At 44.2% G+C, this 22,186-nt stretch overlaps 2 protein-coding genes and 1 long non-coding RNA gene across 3 annotated transcripts; 2 read left to right on the top strand and 1 right to left on the bottom strand.

Annotated features, from left to right (window-relative positions):
• Nucleotides 1-226: 226 nt before the first annotated feature.
• Nucleotides 227-5,100, bottom strand: Defb136 (defensin beta 136). The gene is made up of 2 exons (XM_021629753.2): nucleotides 1,214-5,100; nucleotides 227-423 (listed from the first exon to the last, which is right to left on the bottom strand). Exons 1-2 carry the CDS (start codon nucleotides 1,269-1,271, stop codon nucleotides 251-253), a joined length of 231 nt encoding a protein of 76 aa, XP_021485428.1. The 5' UTR covers nucleotides 1,272-5,100; the 3' UTR covers nucleotides 227-250.
• Nucleotides 5,101-12,807: 7,707 nt separating this feature from the next.
• On the top strand, nucleotides 12,808-15,250 carry Defb135 (defensin beta 135). Its single transcript, XM_021630221.2, has 3 exons — nucleotides 12,808-13,043; nucleotides 14,302-14,473; nucleotides 15,113-15,250. Exons 1-2 carry the CDS (start codon nucleotides 12,986-12,988, stop codon nucleotides 14,469-14,471), a joined length of 228 nt encoding a protein of 75 aa, XP_021485896.1. The 5' UTR covers nucleotides 12,808-12,985; the 3' UTR covers nucleotides 14,472-14,473; nucleotides 15,113-15,250.
• A 2,947-nt stretch (nucleotides 15,251-18,197) lies between these two features.
• LOC132656487 (uncharacterized) lies at nucleotides 18,198-20,633 on the top strand. The gene is made up of 2 exons (XR_009594233.1): nucleotides 18,198-19,378; nucleotides 20,200-20,633. It is a non-coding gene; the product is annotated as an uncharacterized LOC132656487 (long non-coding RNA).
• Nucleotides 20,634-22,186: the final 1,553 nt, after the last annotated feature.

Below are 22,186 nucleotides of genomic sequence, written 5' to 3'. Positions count from 1 at the left end.
TCTCTCCAGCCCTGAGCAGTTGGATTAGAAGCAGGAATTTATGATTAGGACAAGAAACACCAGGGGGCGCCGTTTACTGTAATGTTTCCTCACAAAGTACATCTGTGATTCTGCCGGTAAATAGACAACCGGCCAGTCCTATCTCCATCCGCCACCCACGATATCTGTTACCGAGCTCTTCGACCTTCCAGACAGATTGAGAGCTTTTATTCATTTACACAGCCTTTTAATTAGAGCTGTGATGCATAGGTCACACAACTTTGGATTGAGGAGGCACAAATATTGTTAGCTTTTTACAACAGGACATTGAATTGTTACAGAAGCCAACCCATAACCATCCTGGCTTACAGCCAAAGAAACAAGACCCTTCGAGTGCAGTACAGGGTCGAAACTCTACTCCGTTATTCCCGATCATGCAGTTACCTGAAGGAACAGAGAAAGGACAGATAAGTCTTCAGGAGGCCAGGGACAAACCTGGCCTTGTTTTCTCTTGCTGACGGAGAGTTTGGTGTCTGTTGTTTCCCCTTCTGGGATCCACCTTTTTACTTCCCATCATATCTCGGTAAGACTGTGGAGTCTAGGTCTATGAAGAGGAATTTAAGCTGGGCATGTTGGTGCATGCCTTTAACTCCAGCACTCCAGAGGCTGAGGAAGGTGGATTTCTAATAGTTCAAAGTCAGCCTGGTCTACGTAGCTAGTTCCAGGACAGCCAGGACTACGCAGAGAGATTCTGAGCTAAAAACAAAACAAAACAACAACAAAAAGCCAGATGCAGTGACACACAGCGGTAATCCCAGTACTCAAGGAGGCAGAGGCAGGTGGATCTCTGTGAGTTCAAGACCATCCTGATCTACAAAGCTAGTCCAGAGCAGCCAAGTCTACACAGAGGAACCCTGTCTCAACAAACCAATAAAAACAATAACAATAGTAATAATAATAGCAATAACAATAACAACAGTAGGAATTTGGTGGCTGAGTAGGGATGTATGAATCATGAAATGGGTTCCCCTTTTTAAGATACTGGAGGTCTTCAGGAAATAGTGAAAGATGGCTGGTATAGAGAAAAACACTCCTTACCCACATCCTAGCCTTAGCCCGATGTCCTATCTATCTATCTATCTATCTATCTATCTATCTATCTATCTATCTAAAATTTTAGGACCCGAGCCTTCAGGAGACCTTTTTATACTCAGACCCACAGTCCACATCTTACCGGCAGGCAATGAGATCACCAGGAACAGCAGTAAACCTGGAAGCTGCTGCAGACGCATGGCTCCAGACGGTTGGAGCCAGAACTGCTCTGACAGCTGCCTGGGAGTTCTGTTTATAGAGATGCTCCGGGCTGGGGAAGGCTCGATGCTGGTTCACTCTTCCAGGGAGATCACAGCTTCTATAGAGGTCAGAGGAAGAGGAGAGGCGACAGCCCGTGCCATTTAGCACCACCTTCATTTCTTTGAAGCACATGACATGAAGGTACTCAGCTAAGGGCAGAGTGTCCTCACCAGCAGAGCAGGACACCCCATGCCAGGCCTAAGCACTTTCCCTCTCACCTCTTGAAAATTCAAGAGAAAATGGCTACACTATTTGCCTTCAAGTCATATTGAAAGCCCAGGGTTTTGGAAACACTATTACGAAGCACAGGCAACTCAAGACTGCATAGGACATGAGTAAGGGATGCCCACGGAGTTCTGAGAAGCAAAGAGGTCTTAACGTGCCAGCAAGGCTTGACTAAGAGGAGAGGTTTGCTCAGAGAGTGGAGAAGGGAAATGTCCTCTCTCATTATCGCATTTACTCACCTGGCCAGGGACTGCCGTAGAAATGTCTCCAGAGGCTGTAGAAATGTTCTTTTCCCAGATGCTTGGCTTGAGATACCAATCAGGGTGTGAGGACCTCAGGGGTCAGAGAGAAGCTTCTATTTTGGAGTGGTTGGGTTGGAACTCATTCTGTTTTCTCACGGAAGGGCCAGTTCTGTGCTACGTTCAAGGTTGGCTGCCTGGATCCAGGGATCTAACTGCATAGTACTTCCCTGGAGCTAACGATGTGGTCATTGGAAAGAGCCATTAGGCCTGCACTGCTTGGGGGCAGTGATAGATGACTGATGCTTTGATCTTATTCTGCCCTTTGAGGTAGGCTTGTTGCCAAGTGGCCCACTCACTGCAGCCTGTCAGATGGGAACAGAGTGTAGTTTTGTTGGTTATACTCTACTTTGAAGGCACACTCTCTTGAAGGCTTTATTGAGTAATATTAACTCCAGCTTCATTTTCTCCAAAACCATATGCATTATGGGAAATTCTTTTTTTTTTGAAGATACAAGGCTAAAATAAAAAGTCTTCATGCTGGTATACTTTATTTTAGAAATACTATGAATGTGTGTGTGTGTGTGTGTGTGTGTGTGTGTGTGTGTGTGTGTTCAGCATGCATGTTGAAGTCAAAGAACAACTTTGTGGAGCCTGTCTCCTTCTACCTTTATGTGAATTCTGGGGATGGGACTTCAGGTGTGATGTTGCACTGTTAATACTTCACCGGCTCAGCCATCTTGCTGGTCCTTACGCTGGTATACACCAAGTACTCATTATTATTATTAAATTCCATGATAGTAGCTATCCTCCTTTCTCTTTGGGAAACCTCCAAATGCCTTGGTGTAGGCAAAAATCCTGCTGAGAGACTTTTATTCTGGTCTCCACTGATGTTTCTAGAGCCAGGGGTGCTACTGTGGATTAAACTTGGAGTGAGGCCAGGACAGTGGGTTCCACACTGAGGTGTCTCAGTGGTGAGACGTCTTCTCAAGGAAGGATTCTTTGCTAATGAGTTGCCCCAGCGCATCCTGCGTTGGACACTTACCGTCTCACAGAGCTTCAGTCTCATCTCAAACATCTGCTCTCATAAACAGGGGAAAGAGGCCTGGTCATTTCTTTTAGAGATGGAAAATCAAGGCTCACAGGGGTAGGAAGGGCATGGGGAAAGCAAGTGCTGCCAGAGTGTGTTCTGTATGTGGTATTTTGACTTGGTAGTCTAACAAACCTAAAGTACTGTTTTGAACAGATATTCATACACCAGACCACTTCCCCAAGAGTGATGGATATCAGTGTGACAGAAAGAAAAGATGCAGGGCATCACTAATTACCTAGAAATACAAGCAAAAACTGGGATTAAGTGTCTAGCTTCAGTAAGAATGGCTACCATAGAAAGACTAAAGATAACAAGTGTTGGGGAGGATATGGAAAAGGCGAACATTTTTGCACTACTGGTTGGGCTGTAAATTAGTAGAACGACTATGGGCAATAGGATGGAGGGTCTCCCAGAAATTAAAAGAGAACTCTCTCATGATCCAGAAATGCCACCATTAGTGGGGATTTATTAAAAAAAAAAAAAGAAATCAGTATGTCAAAGACACACCGTAATTTCCGCATTGATTATAAAAACTCTTCATAATATGCAAAACATTGAAACAACCTATAAGTCTGTCAACTGATGACTGGACAAAGAAAATGGGTTGCCTATATTTAATATTAATCACCCCATATCGAAGGAACCGGAATCATGTAAAGTGAAATAAAGAAGAGGACTGCCACATGATCTCACTCACACAAGGTTTTGAATCCAAAATATTGGCCCTACACAAGCTGAGAGGTGGTCACCTGAGGAGGGAGGGTGGGCAGCGAGGGCTGCAGGGCATCCGTCACTGTGTACTGGCCACAGCTGGATAGAAGCAAGAAGCTCTGGTGTGTTATTGCATGCCAGGTTGACTACCGATAACAACACTGTACATTAAAAAAAAAAAAAAAAAAAAAAAAGCTGTGAGAAGAGTTTTTAAATTGTCACCAGCTAGGCATAACGGTTCATGTCCAAAATCCCAGCATTCAGGCAATGGAGGAAAGAGTATCAAGAGTTCAAGGCCAGCCTCGGTGACTTCAAGAAAATTGAAACAAAGGTGTTTTTTTTTTAAACTAAAAGAGAGATAATAAATGTTTACAAATGTGAATAAATAATCTGACTTAGACATTGTACAATGCCTGTGTGTCCTCTTTTAACGTGCAAGAGTTTAGTTCATTTTGGAGGGACCAGGTTTTACAATGTAGCCTAGATCTGGCCTTGAACACCCAGTTCTTCTGCCTCAGTCTTTTTGGTGCTAGGATTATAAGTATTCACTACCACGTGTGGAAATTTTTATGGGTTTATCAGCTAAACACAAAGACTGTGAACTTCCCAGACTAGCCACCTCCTAGAGCAGAGTTTCTCAACCTGTGGGTCACCTAAGAGCATTGCAAAACTACACATATTTACACTAAGAGTCACAACAGTAACACTGTTACAGTTGTGAAGTAGCAACAAAAATAACTTTATGGTGGGGGTCACCACAACATGTGTTAAAGGGTTGCAGCATTAGGGAGGTTGAGAGCCGCTGTCCTCAAGGATCTTTTTTTGACATACACCGCTCAATCCTTTGAGAATCCTGGGGGATGTGAGGGGACATAGGTGTCCCCATGTCTCTGTGGGACTAGTACCCATCCCTATTCGTGGGAGGCACACACATGTCAGAAGGTAGGTTAGTCAGGTAAGTTGCTACCTTCTCATAGCTGACAGAGATTCTGGAGCCTAGAACATCTGGATGAAGGTATGAACATCTGCACTGATCTGGGCAGGACTGGGTAGGGCTGCTGTAGGGCTCCAATTAGTCCCACCGAGAAGCTGGCAGAGGGTGTCTGTGGATAAAAGGAGAAATGACTTCCACCACTCCTTCCGCTTCTTCCAAATGCGAGTCTTTAACTCACACGTACTGAGGGCCTTAGCACAGCCTTTCCTCTGACCATGAGGAAACTGAGCATATATCCTGCCTCTTGAGGCCTCACCCAGAACACTCAGTTCCCTAGCTATGTTCCTGTAGATCTGTGTGTTAAGATAAGCCTTGGAATTGTGCAGCAGCTGAGGCGCAGGCACAAGATCTTTACAAGATGAAGCCGGTCAAAAGTCCAGCACGGAGGGAATAGGGACTCACAGAGCTCCACCTCTGCCGGGACTCAGTTTCTTGGGGGGAGGTGACCCCTGGCAGGTTGTCCATGCTCTAATGGATGGTCCTCTACCCATGCACGTTCTGGCAGCACTAAATGAACTCAATAGGTTAAAAAAGAAAAAGTACCTGAAGTTAGAAGAGAGACGCAGAGTTGGAGGGGATGGAGTAAGGGGTCCATTTGGCCAAGTTCCGAACAAGCATGACATTCTCAAAGAACAGATAAAAACGTATTTGAAAGAGAAGACTTGGCACTACAGCTAAGAGTACAATTTCAGGATCCTTGAGAACCTATGATCACTGAGAGGTGACTTCAGACTAACCCCAAGGCCAAGCTAAAGAATCTAGCTGGCTACACAGAACATTATTCAGACCCAAGGCAAATATATAAACATAGCTAACGAAGTACATTTCTGTGCCTGGGAAAGTTCAGTAAAGGCTGTAAGATCTGGTTGTCCCAAGTGGTCAGAAAACACACCTGCCTGAAGGGATTGTGTAACCAGGTGGGACTATTATTGCCTTTGATAAGAAAGCCCCTGGCACTTGCTTTCAAGGCTTCATGCCCTCATGCCCTGGGGATCCCCAGGACTCACTGCTGCTTTTCTTGGCTCCCATCAATCGCCCACGGCCCATGAGTCTTCCCATGGCCGTTTTAACATCTCCCCTGTCCTCAGAGTTCACAGCGTAGGTGTCGCCAGCAAGGCTCTGCACGGAGACAAACATCTCCACAATGCTGGATGTGGTTAGCCTTACACATACGTCTGAATGGACCGTCGGCTCATTCTTTCCCTTTGACTCTGTTTCTGCACAGAGTCTGATGCAGAAGGATAAATTTAAGAGGATAAAGTTAGTGAGGAGGAAAAGCCAGTAGAGCAGTGAAAGAGGATGTTACAGACGGTGGGAGGAGATTTGGTTCAGTTCAGTATCTGGGCCACTCTACAGTTAGTTGCCTGTTATTTCCAGAGATCTGGAGAAAATCCCTTTACAGTAACATGACAAGAGGCGGCTATAATTTCATTTTGTTTATTTGTGCATGTGTGTGCGTGTGCATGCCCGTGTAAATTAGCTCACACATTTGTGCCACAATGTCACGGGGAGATATTGAACAATTTTCAAAAGTTGTTTCTCTCCCTCCAGCGATGTGGGTTCTTGGGATCAAACTCAGGCCACGAGGCCTGACTAACAAGCGCCTTTATCCACGGAACCGTCTTTCTGTTCCCAAGGCTATAATTTTAATGTTGTCAGATAAGACCTATGAGAGTCTGGGTACGGACTACCATAGGGCAACATATTATGCAGAAGAAGAAGCGTGGAGGGATTTCTGAAGGTGATTATACCCGGGGTAAAATCTTTAAGAGCGAGTAGGAGGGAATATTCTAGAAAGTCCAGGAAAGGTTGATCCCAAGTATACCCGATAGGTCCGCCTGAACAGAGCACAAGAGGATGGGGTGTGGACATGTGTTTATTTGCCACAGAATATGGGCTACTGTTATAGGCGAGGCTTGTGAGGCCGATACAAGCAAGTGTAGAGGGCTACCTCGAAATTTCCACGGATGCAGACAGAGTGCACTGCGGCTTCACCACACAGAATGTCTGTCATGGCATGGAGGTGCCCTTGCCCCTGGAGATCTCACACAGGCCAGCCTGGCGTCTGGGTCAGCAGACGTGCAGCCTTGGTGCCTAGATCTCTAGTGCTGATCTAGAGCCCAAGTCTGTAAAAAATAGACTCCTGAAATGAATCCTCGGGGGTCAGTTTGGATCCTCGGGTCTACAGAGGACCCGCAGGGTGGGCGGGCTGCAGGGACTGGCAGGCCCACAGCCTTCCTCCAGAGCTCAGGGTTAATAAGAGAAGACAGCAATTCCAGCCGCTGACTTTAAAGATCGAATCTAAGCCCAAAGCTGGGGGTAATGGCATAAACCTTTAATCCCAGATCCTGGTCCACACTGAGAGTTCCAGGACAGCCAGGGCTACACAGAGAAAGACTGTCTTGAAAAACAAACAAACAAACAAACAATTTTTAAAAAAAGGAAAGAAAGAAAAAAAGAAGTATTTAAGTGCAAATTTCCGGAGTTCTACAAAATCTAAGCCAGCTTTCATCTCCACACACCAGCGGCCGTAGTTATATGGTCCTACTATGTGTTCATACCCTGTCACAGTAGGCAGCTACTATCACATTGCTCTCCTTTCCTCTGACTAAGATTTAAGTAAGTTGCTGCGTCATCAGGAGTGCCGACTCTTTATTTCTCAAGCATTTCACGAAGTAGAATGGTGTCAGGATTATTATTACTTTTGACGGATGGTTTAAGAGATGTTGGTGATGGAGACTTGAACACGAAGACGGGTAAGCGTGTCGGTGGGAAGGAGTCTCAAGTGTTCCACGTCACATGTTCACCTCAGAGCGAAGGGGCGAAGGAAGGAGGGAGACGGCCACAGGAAGGCAGCAGCAACTGCGGAGGAGCCCCCATTCTCCCTGGAGATGCTTTCTGTCTTGATCTCCACAGCTATTGAAGACTACATTTTTTTTTCTAATGTATAAATAACCAAAATGCTGGTGGCTAGGAGGCTGGAGATGGCTCAGCAGTTAGGAGCACTGGCTGCTCTTCCAGAGGACTCGGGATCAATTCCCAGCACCTGCGTGATGGCTCACAGCCGTCTGTGACTCCAGTTCCAAGGGGACCGACACTCAACACAGGCATACATGCGATGCAGGCGAAAGATCAATGCACATAAAATAACAGTAAATAAATCATTAAAAATATTGGTTGTTCCTCTCTGGAAATCAATCTGGCGCTTTCTTAGACAACTAGGAATAGTGCTTCCTCAAGATCCAATCATACCACTCCTAGGCATATATCCAAAAGAGGCTCAAGTACGCAATAAGGACATTTGCTCAACCATGTTTGTAGCAGCTTTATTTGTAATAGCCAGAAGCTGGAAACAACCCAGATGCCCCTCAACTGAAGAATGGATGCAGAAATTGTGGTACATCTACACAATGGAATATTACTCAGCAATGAAAAATAAGGAAATCATGAAATTTGCAGGTAAATGGTGGGACCTGGAAAGGATCATCCTGAGTGAGCTATCCCAGAAGCAGAAAGAAACACATGGTATATACTCACTCATAAACATGTAATATAGGATAAAACTACTAAAATATGTATATCTAAAGATACTAATCAAGAGAGAGGACCCTGACTAAAATGCACAATCCCCATCCTAAAAGGCAAAGAGGAAGAACATCAGAAGAAGAAGAAAACAGGAAACAAGCTAGAAACCCGCCACAGAGGGCCTCTGAAAGGCTCTGCCCTGCAGGCTATCAAAGCAGACGCTGAGACTTATGGCCAACTGTTGGGCAATGTGCATGGAATCTTATGTAAGAAGTGGGAAATAGTAAGATCTGGAGAGGACAGGAACTCCACAAGGAGAGCAACAGAACCAGAAATTTGAACACAGGGGTCTTTCCAGAGACTCATGCTCCAACCAAGTATCAGGCATGGAGATAACCTAGAACCCCTGCACAGATGTAGCCCATGGCAGTCTAGTGTCCAAGTGGGTTACATAGTAATGTGAAGAGGGACTGCCTCTGACATAATCTGATTGGCCTGCTCTTTGATCACCTCCCCCTGAGGGGGGAGCAGCCTTACCAGGCCACAGAAGATGACAATGCAGCCACTACTGATGAGATCTGATAGACTAAGATCAGAAGGAAGGACAGGAGGACCTCCCCTATCAGTGGACTTGGGGAGGGGCATGCGTGAAGAAGGGGAAGGGGGTGCAACCTGGAGGGGAGGAGGGAGGGACTTATGGGGGGATACAAAGTGAATAAAGTGTAATTAATAAAAATAAGAATAAAAAATATTCTTTCAAAAAAAATATTGGTTGTTGACTGTCATCAACTATCAACAGCAGCTATCATTCTTGTATGCTAACTCTATCCTAAATGATCTGGTAAGTTCCTTACAGCTACATTAATTCTAAAATCTTTTGCGTGTGTGTGTGTGTGTGTGTGTGTGTGTGTGTAAGGAGTGTGGATATAGGTGTATGCTTACCACAGTGGATGTTGGGAGGCAGGATAGCTTTTGTTTTCCCACTGTGCTGTGTACTCCAGGGTAGCTGGCCTCTGAGGGTCTAGAGAATTGTCCTCTCTCTGCTGGAATTAGAGATAAAGCCACACAACACCTGGCTCTTGTCTAGGCTCTGAGCTCTGAGGATCCAAACTCAGATCATCCGGTTTGCACATTGAGAGCCTCTACCCACTAATCCATCTCCATAGTCTCAGTTAGATAAATTATCTCATTTAATAATCACCACAACCACAGGATGTCACTATAACCTCACTTTACTATTGTTTTCATGCAAATGGATTATTCAAAATAATGTAATAGACGGGGGGGGGGGGTAAGGAAGATTTTACTTCCCCGTTTCATGACAACTAGAGTTTAAGTTACTATAATAAGTGAAGCAAAGTGAAGCAAAACAAACAAACGAAAAACCCCAAACATCATGACTGAAAATGACAAAACAGAACTAAAACTCTATTGAGCACCTTTCTACTGGCCCAACCTTAGATCAGCCAACTTTCTCAGTGAACCAGAGGTCAGAAATGAACAAAATTAAATCCCAAATAACATTTTTGTGTCTATTATTCTTCTATGCACAGCACTCAAATTTAAAAATATTTTCTTTTCAGTGTGTGTGTGAGTGAGTGTGGACACACACACACACCATGGCCTCTATGGAGGTCAGAGGACAACTGGTGAAAGTCAGTTTTTTCTTTCCATCATGGGACCCAAATTCAAAGTCAAGGTCTCAGCCTGCATGGCAAGCACTCTTGCCCACCTGGGCCATCTTGCAACCCCACAGACAACATTTAGAATGCAACAGACAGTGTGATTTATGAGGTAGTAGAAAATGAAAAGAATAACACAACAACAATAAGGAAAAAACCGTGGCTGACACATATTCACTATGGCCAACACTTTGTGAATTTTATTTAGTCTTTACTAGATTCAAATGATTCCATTATAACATTTTCATACATACACATTTATACTAGTTTCTACCCCCAAAGAGAAGGCTTTTTAAGAACTATTATAACTATTAACACATGTGTTTGTTATGGTTTTTTGGTCGTCTTTACAGAAGTTAGAGTCATCTGAGAAGAGAAAACCTCAATTGAGAAAATGCTCCCTTAAGATTGACCCATGGGACATTTTATTGATTGGTGATTGATGTGGAAGGGCCTAGCCTACTGTGAGAGGTAATTTCCCTGGGCACATGGTCCTACTGTATATAAGAAAGCAAACTAAACAAGCCATGGAAAGCAAACCAGTAAAGAGCTTTCCTTTACGGTCTCTGAGCTCTTGCCTCCAGCTGCCCGCCTTAGCTCTCTTCAATGGTAGACTATTATAGAGATGTATAAGCCAAAAAAAAAAATGCTCTGCTCTCCAAGTTGCTTTTGACCATGGTGTTTTATCCCAACAACAGAAAGCAAACCAGGACAGCACACATTAGTTGTCTGTGTTAATGGATCTCACTGTGGAACCTTTGAAGGGCAAATTCATGAGCAGGTTTTGATCCTATAAAGGCCATTTCAGTTACTGAGTGGAGGGTGGGTGGTAAGTATCTAAACATGATACACAAGACTGAGCAGAAGGTCACTAAGTTTAGGGACCGATGGTGATGACTTGGATTGAGTGGCAGCAGTGGAGGCGCACAAGTGTAGGTGGGGGTGAACTATATGTCTGAGGTAAAACTGGTAAGGCGTAATGATGAACTCGGTGTGAGAGGCGAGATGAAAAGAGGTACCAGTTTCACAGCAGGCTCTGTTATGGAAGGGGCACGGGCCGTGAGGAAATCAAAAGAAGCAGCTTGCTTGTCCCATGGCTTGTGATGCCCCAGATGAATCACCTCCAGTCTGCAGAGGCTGCCCAGAAAGAGTACCCACAGAGAACCCAGAACTTCACTCACACAGAAATAGAAGCATCTTTTTTTGTGTGTGGGGAGGGGAATAAGGACAAAGAACTAAGTACAGTGGAGTTGGGATTCTGGAGGGCACAGCGGGAGGCTTGAAATGGAGGTAAAGGTGAAGGAGAAAAGCTCATGGGAGAGCCAGTTTGGCTGTACCTAATGCCTCTGATTGGAGCATGCTCTTTAAGACTGTCTCTCACGGCACTGACCTCAGATCTTCTCTTCACTGTGTTCTGATTTTCTGCTCGGTAGGTCTTCCACGAGTCTTTCACAGATATGAACCTATGTCATGGTATAAGATTCTTGAAGTTTGAAAATAAGAGCCCACTGAAGTGGTAGATTGGTCTATCTATCTATCTATCTATCTATCTATCTATCTATCTATCTATCTATCTATCTACCTATCTATCTATCTATCTATCTATCTATCTATCTATCTATCTATCTATCTATCTATCTATCTATCTATCTTATCTCTCTCTATCTATCCTATCTCTCTATCTCTCTATCTATCCTATCTCTCTATCTCTCTATCTATCCTATCTATCTATCCTATATCTATCTATCCTATCTATCCTATATCTATCTATCTATCATCTCTCTATCTCTCTCTCTATCATCTATCTATCATCTATCTATCTATCTATCTATCTATCTATCTATCTATCTATCATCTCTCTATCTCTCTATCTCTCTATTTATCATCTATCTATCCTATCTATCTATCCTATCTATCTATCTATCTATCTATCTATCTATCTATCTATCTATCTATCTCTATTTACCTACCTACCTAGTAATCCATCCACCCTTCATCTATGTACATAGTAGTATAGTAAACAAAACATAGGGCACAGTGGCAGTGTCATTTGTTTTTTTATTTTTATTTATTTGTTTGTTCCTTTATTGATGGGATCAAACCTACAATGTGCATCTGAGACACAGGCTCTAACACTGAACAAAGCCCCAGCCCCAGGACAGTGATGGAGGAGTGATTTCTAGTGCTGGTTTTTTGTTTGTTTGTTTGTTTTGCCCTCTAGTTGAAAGAGAATCACCTCTGTTTTAAAGGTCTTTGTTTGTCGTATGGACTTACTTTAAATATACAGGTAAGAATAGGATTGTTTAGTGCCTTATTAAAAGCCCATGAAGCTGCTACATACGTATAGATTAGCGCTTGCTCAGCGTTACTCCCTACGGGTTCTCCATTCTTCATACAACACTGTAACTCTTCTGTAAAACACCCCCGAAGCTGCCAAGAACTGTCGACCCCCAGGCTTCAGAGCAAAGATTTTTGTCATGCTTCCTGGGCACACCTCCCGTTGCCCAGCACGTGCCTAAACGCATTGCCACGCCCCGTAGGAGGCTATGGCTAGGTGTGCTGTCTTGGATGTTGGTGGTACTGTAGGGTGCTCCTGTACCCTTTGGGGAGCTCTTATTTTCTAAAAGTGCTTGCAGCCAAACTAGAATCCTGCCAGGCCGGTCTTCAACTTTCAATATTAGGAGTCAGCAAGACCTATGCGTACATTGCACTGCTTGCCGTTGATGAGTTACAGTTCAGAGGACTTGTTTTGCAAACGGGGAGAATTCCCACCTGAGTTTTGAATGAGTAAGAGTGAAAATCACTACCAGCCACACTTCCAGTGGTGTGAACTAGACTTACAGCTTGGTAAACACAGCAGGCATTTGTTAAATGGGTGCACTCCGAGGGCGCAAAGATACCTACACTGAATCCCAGTAGGTCTCAGGATGAGAGCACTAACACATCATAAACCGGGTTCCTAGCTCACAGGCGGCAGCCAAGCAAGCAGGTCGTAGGGATGAGATGCTGCATTCAAAGTCAGATTTTGCATTTATTTGGCTGCTCAGCGGAGCGGGCAGATGTTCCTGTTCTCAGAGGTTCAGTAGCCAAGCAGGTTCTTCCATCTCAAAAGCTACTTTTTGAGATAGGAGAGTGACTGGCTCTTCCCTGCCTCTCAGCTGACTTTCTGCTCACCGGTTGGGCCATGGGGAGCCTACGGTTGATCCTGGTGATCTTTGTCTTACTCTCCCACATTCCACCAGGTAAAATAAATTGCTTTCCTGGAATCGGGGTGGGGATTGTGATTCTAGAAGGTTGAGACAAAGGCCCGGCTGAGAGCACAGAGGTAGAAAGACGGAGGGACCCGGGCAGAGATGGATGGTGTGGGCTGACGTAGCGAAGAGAAGACGCCAAGGACATTAACAAGAGGGAGCTCTCTCCAGAGAAGAAACTGATTCTGTATTTGAGTCTTGGGCATCTGTGAAGCTTGTGGGCAAGGCGCAGAGCGAGGTGATGAGACTCTCAGTGCACAGATGGGATACGGAGTGGAGGGGAAGTTTTTCTTGAAGACTCTTGGTGCTTGCCCCTCCTGGTCAGCTGTCCACACCCCCTTTTCATTGATTTAGAAGTCAAGGCAAATGTTACAATGAGACGAACCTAAAAGCAGAGCCAGTTGTCAGCCGGTTTTAAATTACTTTGTAGCACAGTGGGATCCCGTGGGTCATACCAGACTTTCTGAACAGAGCAAGGAATGTAAGAATACGGAGAAGACTCCGCTGAGCAACTGGAGTGGGGGCTTTCAAAAGAAAATGGTTTGCCTTGCAGTTTTCTGGGGGAAATAATATTCTTCCTACCTCAAACCTAATTCAAAAGCTGCCACTTAAGGATCAAGCGTGAAACCTTTAAAAGACAGACACTGCAGGACACCCTGAACGAGGCCTATCACAGAAGAGCCAATGATCCCATTCCCGTACGCTATCGCCTACCGCCTGTCCATCATTTCTTGGCTCCCAGAGGCACTTAGGTCTTAACATTGCTAGCTTCAGGCATAGGTTTTAGGTACTTCCAGCTGTTGTTATTAGAAGCCTAGAGCTGGGAAGGGGGGGGGCTTCTGAATTCTAGGCTATCAATCTTCTTTTCTTCAGACAGAAGTTTTGACAATCCAAAGCTACCTGGGAGATGCTCATAGCTCTTGGCATGGAGTCTGCATATGCCTGGGACATCTTCACCTTTTGATCTTTTCAGAAAATAGCTGAACCTACTATGTTCATATAGACATATGAACGATCAGTGGTTCGAGGCAGTTTTGGACCATGGGAGCTAATGGCTCACAGTAGGGCCCCTGGAAGTTGAGGTCAAAACAACTCTAAGGGGTATGTAGCTGTAAGATGTGACGGGTATATTTGGTTATGGAGAGTTTCTTCTTGAAATGTACAAAGTGCCTGAAGTCTAATTTATCCTTGGCCATGTGACGCTGGAGGACAGTAACTGTACAGTAACCTTTTATTTTTCTGTTCGCAGTCAGAAGTGGAATGAATATTTACATAAAGCGACTTTTCTCTTCGTGCTGGGTAGCAAAAGGCGTCTGCAGGTCTTCATGTTCAGGAGAAGAATTTTTTCACATTCTCTGTGGTACTCATTACGTCTGCTGCATAAACAAAAAGGACATGCCCACTCTCTTTGTGAAGTAGCTGTGAGTATCAGGGCCTCCCACGGGTGTGCCTGGGAATCCTGAGACACTCAGTGGGCACTCTGCCACCTCCTCTTGACTCCTTTGTCCCTGGAGGACAGGGGTACAGGGCACACAGCAGGCAAGTTTGCAGTGGTTGCAAGATCCTATGGCTTTAGCCTGCCAGTATTTCTGTGTGCTTTGTTTCTTGGTTGCCTTTCTTTTAGGAAACACTTTTAATTAAATTCCTTGACACCAGCGTTTTTCCCATTACCCCACAAGAGACATTTTCTAAGATGCCTCTGAAAGAAAGATCCAAGCACCCATTTTTAACCTATTAGAGGAATGATCCAGCAGTTACTTCCTTAAAATGTATTTTTTGTGGGGCTGCTGATGGAGCCCCGGGTCTCTCTCACGCTAAGCAAGAGCTCTACAGCGGAACCTGGTCTCCCCCACCCTGGCTTCTCCGAAATGTTTTTGGGAATATATTCCACTGCATCATGTAACTGCACCTGCCACTCTCAACGGTTTGTGAAGAACACACCTGGGACTATTCTTTAAACGATTGTATCTATAGTTTCCAGTTTGGGGTGTTTTTTTTGTTGTTGTTTTTGTTTGTAAGTCGTGTTGTGACAAACATTTCTTTTTCTTCCTTCCTCACAGGCCACGGTTAGGTTTGGTAGACCCGTGTGCCATTGTGGACCCAGCGATGTAACGCCAGTCTTTCAAATTCCAATTCTCACCTATATTATTACTTCTTATTCTGGATCCCTACTAGTGTTTTCCATCCCCCACCCAGCCCTAGGGTATGTATACAGATATACACGGTATCTGAGTTTGTATTTCACTCTTTAATAATAAATGTTTACCAAACGGTCATATGTCCTTGCTTGTGACTGGGGGACAGCCCGAGGTTAGAGCAACTTGCCTGTGTGTCCTTACTCACGATGCACTTGCTCAGGCTTTGATGCAGAGAACAGTAAAACCAAAATCACCTGGAGAATATTGAGCCCTTTGCAGGTTATAATAATACACAGGGGGCTTTCTACTGTGCCGTATCTGCATCATTGTAACGTTTCCGGTTAACATTTCTGGGGATGCAGCTCGGTTTGTAGAGTGTTTGCCTGGCATGGGTGAAAGCTCGGCTCACTTCCCCAGCCTTTGCTTCCTGGGTGCCGAGATCACAGGCGAGCGGCGCTGCACTTGTCTGCTGGATTTTCTAGCCATGCTGAAGAGTGGGCACGAAGTCATTTTACTCATTTTGCATTGCCATCAACTTCTCCTTTCAGACCTGCCATTTTTTTCTTTGTAAACTTAAATTCTTAGATGCAAGGATCATACATATTTTTAAAATAAAAAGTATCAGGAAGAACTTGCAATTTTTTTTTTCTTTATAAGCTTTCTGACTTTCTGGCTTATCTGGTACTCTCAAGACAATAACTGCCCGATATCCATTTTGTAATTCATCTTTACATTTTTACATTCTTTTTCCTTTTCTAGTTTCAGATTGGTTGATTTTCAGGGGTATGTGTCCAAGCTGGTTGATCTTTTCTGATCTTGACCTGACCTGATGTTAAACCTCTTCACTGAAGATTTCCACTCAGTTATATTATTCAGCTATGAAGTTTCTGTTTCGCCACTGTGTGATGCTTTAATCTCTTCCCTGAAGTTCTATCTGAGGGGGGTCTACTAAGGAGCCACCGTGCCGGCAATCGCATCCAGGCCAGTTAGAACCCTGATCTGCCGGCATTGTCTGGGAATGAGCAGGAAATCACTTCCAGGTAGAATGTGGAAATCTGGTATCTTGTCGAATTTTTTCTGTGCTCAGCCTAGGGAAGAACCACAGGAAGTGCTCACTCACATCTGTTTGAAATTGTGCTTGCTTCTCATGGTCTCAGTCTCTGTGGTTCTAAGAGAAACAATGGACTTTTCTTTCTTTTTTTATTTTTGGTATGGTGAGTGGCCAACTCTAATCTCCTTGCATACTAGACTAGACTCACAGGGACTATTCCTTTGTACCGAAGAATACCAGCATACAAGGTTACCATAGTTAATCTGTTTAAGAGATAAAAAGCATGTGACTTTTGAGTTTGGGCTCCGGAATTTCTGAGCATCTATCTGTATCTGTATTTTTCTTTCTCCAAGTTGGTGAGAATATAAGTTTTTATGTCCATCAATGACCAGGAGTAAGGTTATTAGGAAATGTAAAAACTAGTATATTTAGTCTTATTTCCCAAGCTGTAATCCTTTGCATTTCCACCAGCAGAGAGAAGAGTGTTTGTTGGTTATCATTCTTACCAGTACCTGGTACTTTTAGTTAAAACAATTACCCTTACTAGTTCATTGTGACCTTTGTGCTTCCCTAATGATTAAGCATTCTAAAAACATCTTCTCACGTGTTTATTTGGCAAACTTAAGTCATGTGATTCTAGAGGCTGAGAAGTCCAGGAGCTGGCAGCTCTACACTAACCCAACCTAAGTCCAAAGGTCTGAGACCAAGGAGCCAGCGGCGCAAACCCGAGACCACATGGTTTCAACTTGGTGACGACATAACGACGCATTCCTGTTCATGCGCAGTGGAGAAAAGGTGTTTACCAACTTTCCTTACGCACCATCATGGCTGTGCTCTCGCTAGCCGTGCCTGCGACTGGGGTTGGCTCCCAGTTCTGCCAGGCTGGTTCTGGTACTGTCCGTTCTCCGTCTGCCTTACCTGTCTGTTGAAAGGGCCTCAGGCTGGGTAAACACCCATGCCCCCTCAGGATAAGTTCTGGGCAGAGGAAAAACTTATGTAGTATGTTTTCTGTGGGAAATAGCTGTTCTAGGACAAGTTTAATCTTAAAACAAACAAACAAACAAACAAAAAACCCAACTAGTACTATTCTGTTACTTACTGCCTCTTTCCTCTCCCTGGTAAATAAATGGTTGTCCAGGCGTTTAAAGCCTTTTAGAGGCTCACTAGCCTCGCAGTTGGTTTTCTGACAAATAAAAGTTTCCCTGGGAACTCTGACTCAATACAAATCTTGTCGCATTTGCTTTGGACACCCAGTCGGGCTCCATCATCTCCTGTCCTGCCCCCATTTCACCTTGAATTCTTTAGCACCTAAAACCCAATATATGCGCCAGTCCAAATGAATCAAATGTTCCAGAGCCTGTCGTGTCTCGTGACAGTCATATCCCACCAAGGGCGTCCGCAGAGTAAGTTCGGTCCTAGCCCACTCCCCAAACGCTCGACGGTTAACCTGTGTTTCACGCTCTACCAGGCCAGATCAACTGGAAATCAAACACTGCCTCTCTCTCGACCAGTTTTCTCAGCAAATCTTACACAACGAAACCTTGAAAAGCTGACGGGAGTGAAAAGTCTGTCAACACAAGGCCGAGGAAACTGCTAAAGGTCAGCCCGAAACTTGTTCTGATGCAGGAGGAGACTTGTCGGAGGAGGGGAAACGCAGTGTCAAAATACTGTGGGGTGTGTGTGTGTGTGTGTGTGTGTGATATGCTACAAAAATAAACTCCCCAATTCTAAAAATATATATATTAATATATTTATATAAATACTGTATATTTAACTCATATATAAATATATTTATATTTATAAATATATATATTTATAAATATATATTTTTTATGACTGTATATTTAACTCATATATTTATATATGAGTTAAATATACAGTCATAAAAAAAATCACAATGACAAATGGTAATCCTGAAAAGTGTTCAATCTCTTTACCTGTCAGGAACATGAAAAATCAAAGCTACATGATTAGACGCACAGTTCACCCACTGCCAACATTTCTCATGAAGAGGACCCGGGTTCAATTCTCAGCACCCCCATCAGCTCACAGCTGTAAGGCCGGTTCTATAGGGCCAGGCCCCCTCTTCCGGCTTCCTAGGAACTCCTGCAAGCACAACGCACATTCACCATTCACAGGAACTTTTTCTTTTTCAATTATGAAAACTTCTCTAGATCCCCTCTGACTTGTGGCTGGCTTATCATCAAGCAGTGGCCCAGCAGTGGGAGTGGGGAAGGGCCGCACAGCTGGGCGAGTGGGCCCTAGGAGGAGGTGGTACCTGGCTCTAAAGACGATGGCCTGGCTGCGGGCGCTGGAGCCCGGCTGCTGGAGCTGCCCGCGCGCCCGCCCGGGGACCCGCACAGGCCCCGCGCCCAGTGTTCGTGCGCCCTGGGCTGCCCTGGCGCCAGGACACCCGCACGAGCCGCCGATGTCCGTGGGGCTGCTGATGCCCGAGCCGGAGCACTGCTCTCGGACCCGTGGTGCCTGGCCGTGGGGACCTCCTACGTTAGCGTCTACGACCACCAAGGTGTCTTCAAGAAAAAGAAATCCATGCTGACGGCGGACCTTTTCGAAAGACCGCGGGAACTTCGGGGCTTAGATTGTTCCAGGTGCTCAGCAGAGCGGGCAGAGGGTGTAAAGTTGCCGGTAGGCGGTGCAGGTTCGCCAGGGGACAGAGAGTAGTGAGAGCTGCCCAGGACGCCTGGCCAGTTGGTGGCGCAGCAGCAAAGGCGAGCCACGGTGGGCAGCTCTGCTTGGAGCCCAGGGCTTCCCCGCTGTGGAGTTTGGTTCTGTGCACAGCGCTTTAGGCTTTCTCCCCTGGCAGATGGAACCGGCTGAGACTGTCTCCTTGCCTTCTCACCTGAACGTCAGTTACTGGGACGACTTCTCCGACCTTTGTCGGTACGCAGCGAGGGAACCGCGTCTGGGAAGGCAGTGGTCCCTGCTGGCGTGATTTGCTTCAAGCTTTTGGAACACAGGACCCGATGGTTCAGGTGTTTACAAAATACCTACAAAACGCTGTGCGCCCCTACTTCACAGTCCTCAAAATTTATCAGCAGACACAAACGGTGTCTTACTTGAGAGTGCACGTGTATGCTTGGAAAGACTCGGGAAGGAGGCAGTAGAGAATGGAGTAGGTAAAGAAACCGAGCCTTCAGATTTAAAAGCCTCAGCCCCCACAATTTTCCTGTTTGTGTGTTTTTTGTTGTTGTTTCGCTTGTTTGTTTGTTTTGGTGACTACAGGGAGCGATTAGAGCTGGTTTAGTTGTTTGGAGCGGAGAGGGGATAATTTTTGTTCAGCTATCCTACTGACCAAACTCTAATTTTTAAATTTTGCTAAATGGGATTATCCTCATTTTGAAGGACAGTCAGAGGAGTGAAACTCTATACTCACACCTTGAAAGCTTCCCTACGTTCAGAACATTTCTCCTCAAATTTTTGGCCACTTTCACTGCTGCAATGTGACTTGCAAATATTGCTTTGGTGTCTGTGTTCTGGGTTTTAAAGGTCATTTGAAAAATAAACCACAGACATATTGAAGTGCAGAAGATAAAAATTTTAAATGTTGAACTAGGCAGTCACAAACTAAATAAATGATCATCTTAAAGGTGGAGAAATGCACACACACACACACACACACACACACACACACACGCTCCATAATGTAAATCTGTTGTAGTCTTAGGCAGAATTAATTGCCTAACTGTGTAACTAGGTTTTGGATTTAAATGTAAACATTCCTCCTCACATGATTGCTAATGCAATCTGGACAGCTTGAAGTGTAATGTTCATTCTTGCAATTCTTGTCAGGATCATCACAGGCTATACATAGTCAAAACCCCCTTTGAGCTTCCAGGGAGCTGCATTTCCTTGCTTGCATTGAAGCGTATTTTATTTAAATTGTTTCTTCTTGACATTCTCCACAATTGAATAATCACAAAATTGAACCTTCTTACAGATGTCAGCTTGGAGTGTATAAAGAAGTTGGGGGGTCTGAACTCCATTCTGAAGCCTGGTTGTGGACTGCTTCTAACTGACTGGTTATTGCTTGAAGTCTGTGAATATTAAATTCTGATAAATTGTGACTGACTCTTAAATGCCTGTTTCTGACAAGAAAAGTGCTATAATATTATAATGAACAGTGCCAAATGAATTGTTCATATCTATAATTCACTCCTTGAATGCATATTAATTAGCTCCTCCCATCTGGGTGATGGTTCCATTCTTAGAATGGTGAAGTATGAGTTTGGTATGAGTGGAGATTTTGACAACATGAAAACAATGTGTAAAGCATATTTTTATGATTAAGGAATCAATTGGATTACATTTTATTAATAGAAGTTGAAGCATGCATGAGATAAAAATCAATAAAAGAATACACTCTTTTCATTGACCGTAGTGACTATATGAATATTATACTTATTCTAAACATAGACTGCAGAAGGACTATTTATTTTGGATTTTTATTTTTTGAGACAGAGAATTTTTTTTTAGATAGTATATTCTTTACTGGAACATATTCTCATTTTCACTAGTTAAACATTTACAGTCTTAGATAGTTTGTTTTTTATTTAGACCAAGAAAGCCAACTTTGCTTTTGCCAGAATTGTTGAATTCCACAGCAATTAAAAGCTGAATTTTCACTGAATATAGAATTGTGACATATTTTTAAGTCATTTAAGAATAACTTGGATAATCCTGATAAGCCAGGGAATTGAAAAGTTAGAAGTGTGATTTGTCTAAGTAGAGAGTGTTCATGTTCCAACACAGGGCCTAGCTGTAAACAGTTTTGTATGCACAACTTTCATCTAAAACCAGGACTTACCAAAGGTCACATTTTAACCCTAGTTAATAGGCAATACCTTTAACCAAAGTGACTGTATGATGGTTTGAAAACCCAAGACAAGCGTCAGGGGTTGCCCAAGATTCTGACAGTTGTGAACTGATAAAAGTTATGGAAAAGGAGAATGTGCAAATAAGTTTCTTGAGGCTTAAAAACATTTATTATAAATAATAACAAAATTTGTGAAAATTAGAGGGTTCAGAGAAATAAAGATCAAGAGACCTTAATCACATTTTGGTGAAGATCTTTCCAAGATTTTCTTTTCTTTTAAAGAAACACATGATCTGTGTCAGTTGGATTTAAAAAAAAAAAAGATTCTTTTAAACAAGAGAGAAAGAAATCAAACAACAAATGCTGGCAAGGTTGTAGAAGAAAGGAATCTTTATGCACTGCGAATGGGAATAAATTAGTGCGACCGCTATGGACATCAGGCCAGAGGTCCCTCAAAACACTAAATATGGAGTGACCGTGTGAGTCCGCTGTCTCACTCCTGGGTCTGTGCCCGAAGGAATGGATCTAAGCCAGCGACAGACATAGCTCACATGCTCGTCTACTTGCAGAACTATTCACCACACCGACCTACCTAGACGCCCACCAGCAGAGGAATGAGTAACCACGCCCTGCATTCACAGCGCAGCGGTGGATAACCATTAATGGAAATGAACTTTTGGGTAAGATGGCGACCAGGAGGCTGCGTCTGTGTGAGCTGGTGAAGGGGAGAGACGGAACAAGACAAAAGACTGTACTACAAAGAGAGAAAATGCTCCTGAGATCCATGAAGGGAGTGGACGGCACCGGAAATGAGCGGAGAACACACTGCAGGATACAGAGAAGCGAGCCGCATAGCTTCAGCCAGGCAGGGGGAGGGGAAACAGAAGCAACTCCCAAAAGGCAAGCCAAGTGAAAGCTATGTAGTCTGGTTTCCATTAGCCACAGCCCTCAGAAGCCTCAGACCCAGCTGGAGGTTTGGGTGAAATCATGACTCATCTGCCAGATGCTAGGGGGTGTCTTGTGAGATAATTGTATATTAACAACTGCGCTTGATGGAGGACCCAAGATTAGGGAACTTCCGGGATGAGGCAAAGGAGACTCAATCCGGCCT

This window comes from Meriones unguiculatus, chromosome 9 (genome assembly GCF_030254825.1).
Source record: "Meriones unguiculatus strain TT.TT164.6M chromosome 9, Bangor_MerUng_6.1, whole genome shotgun sequence".
Lineage (NCBI taxonomy): Eukaryota > Metazoa > Chordata > Mammalia > Rodentia > Muridae > Meriones > Meriones unguiculatus.
Note: the sequence above shows the minus strand (reverse complement) of the source record. Positions and strands in the feature narration are given on the sequence as shown.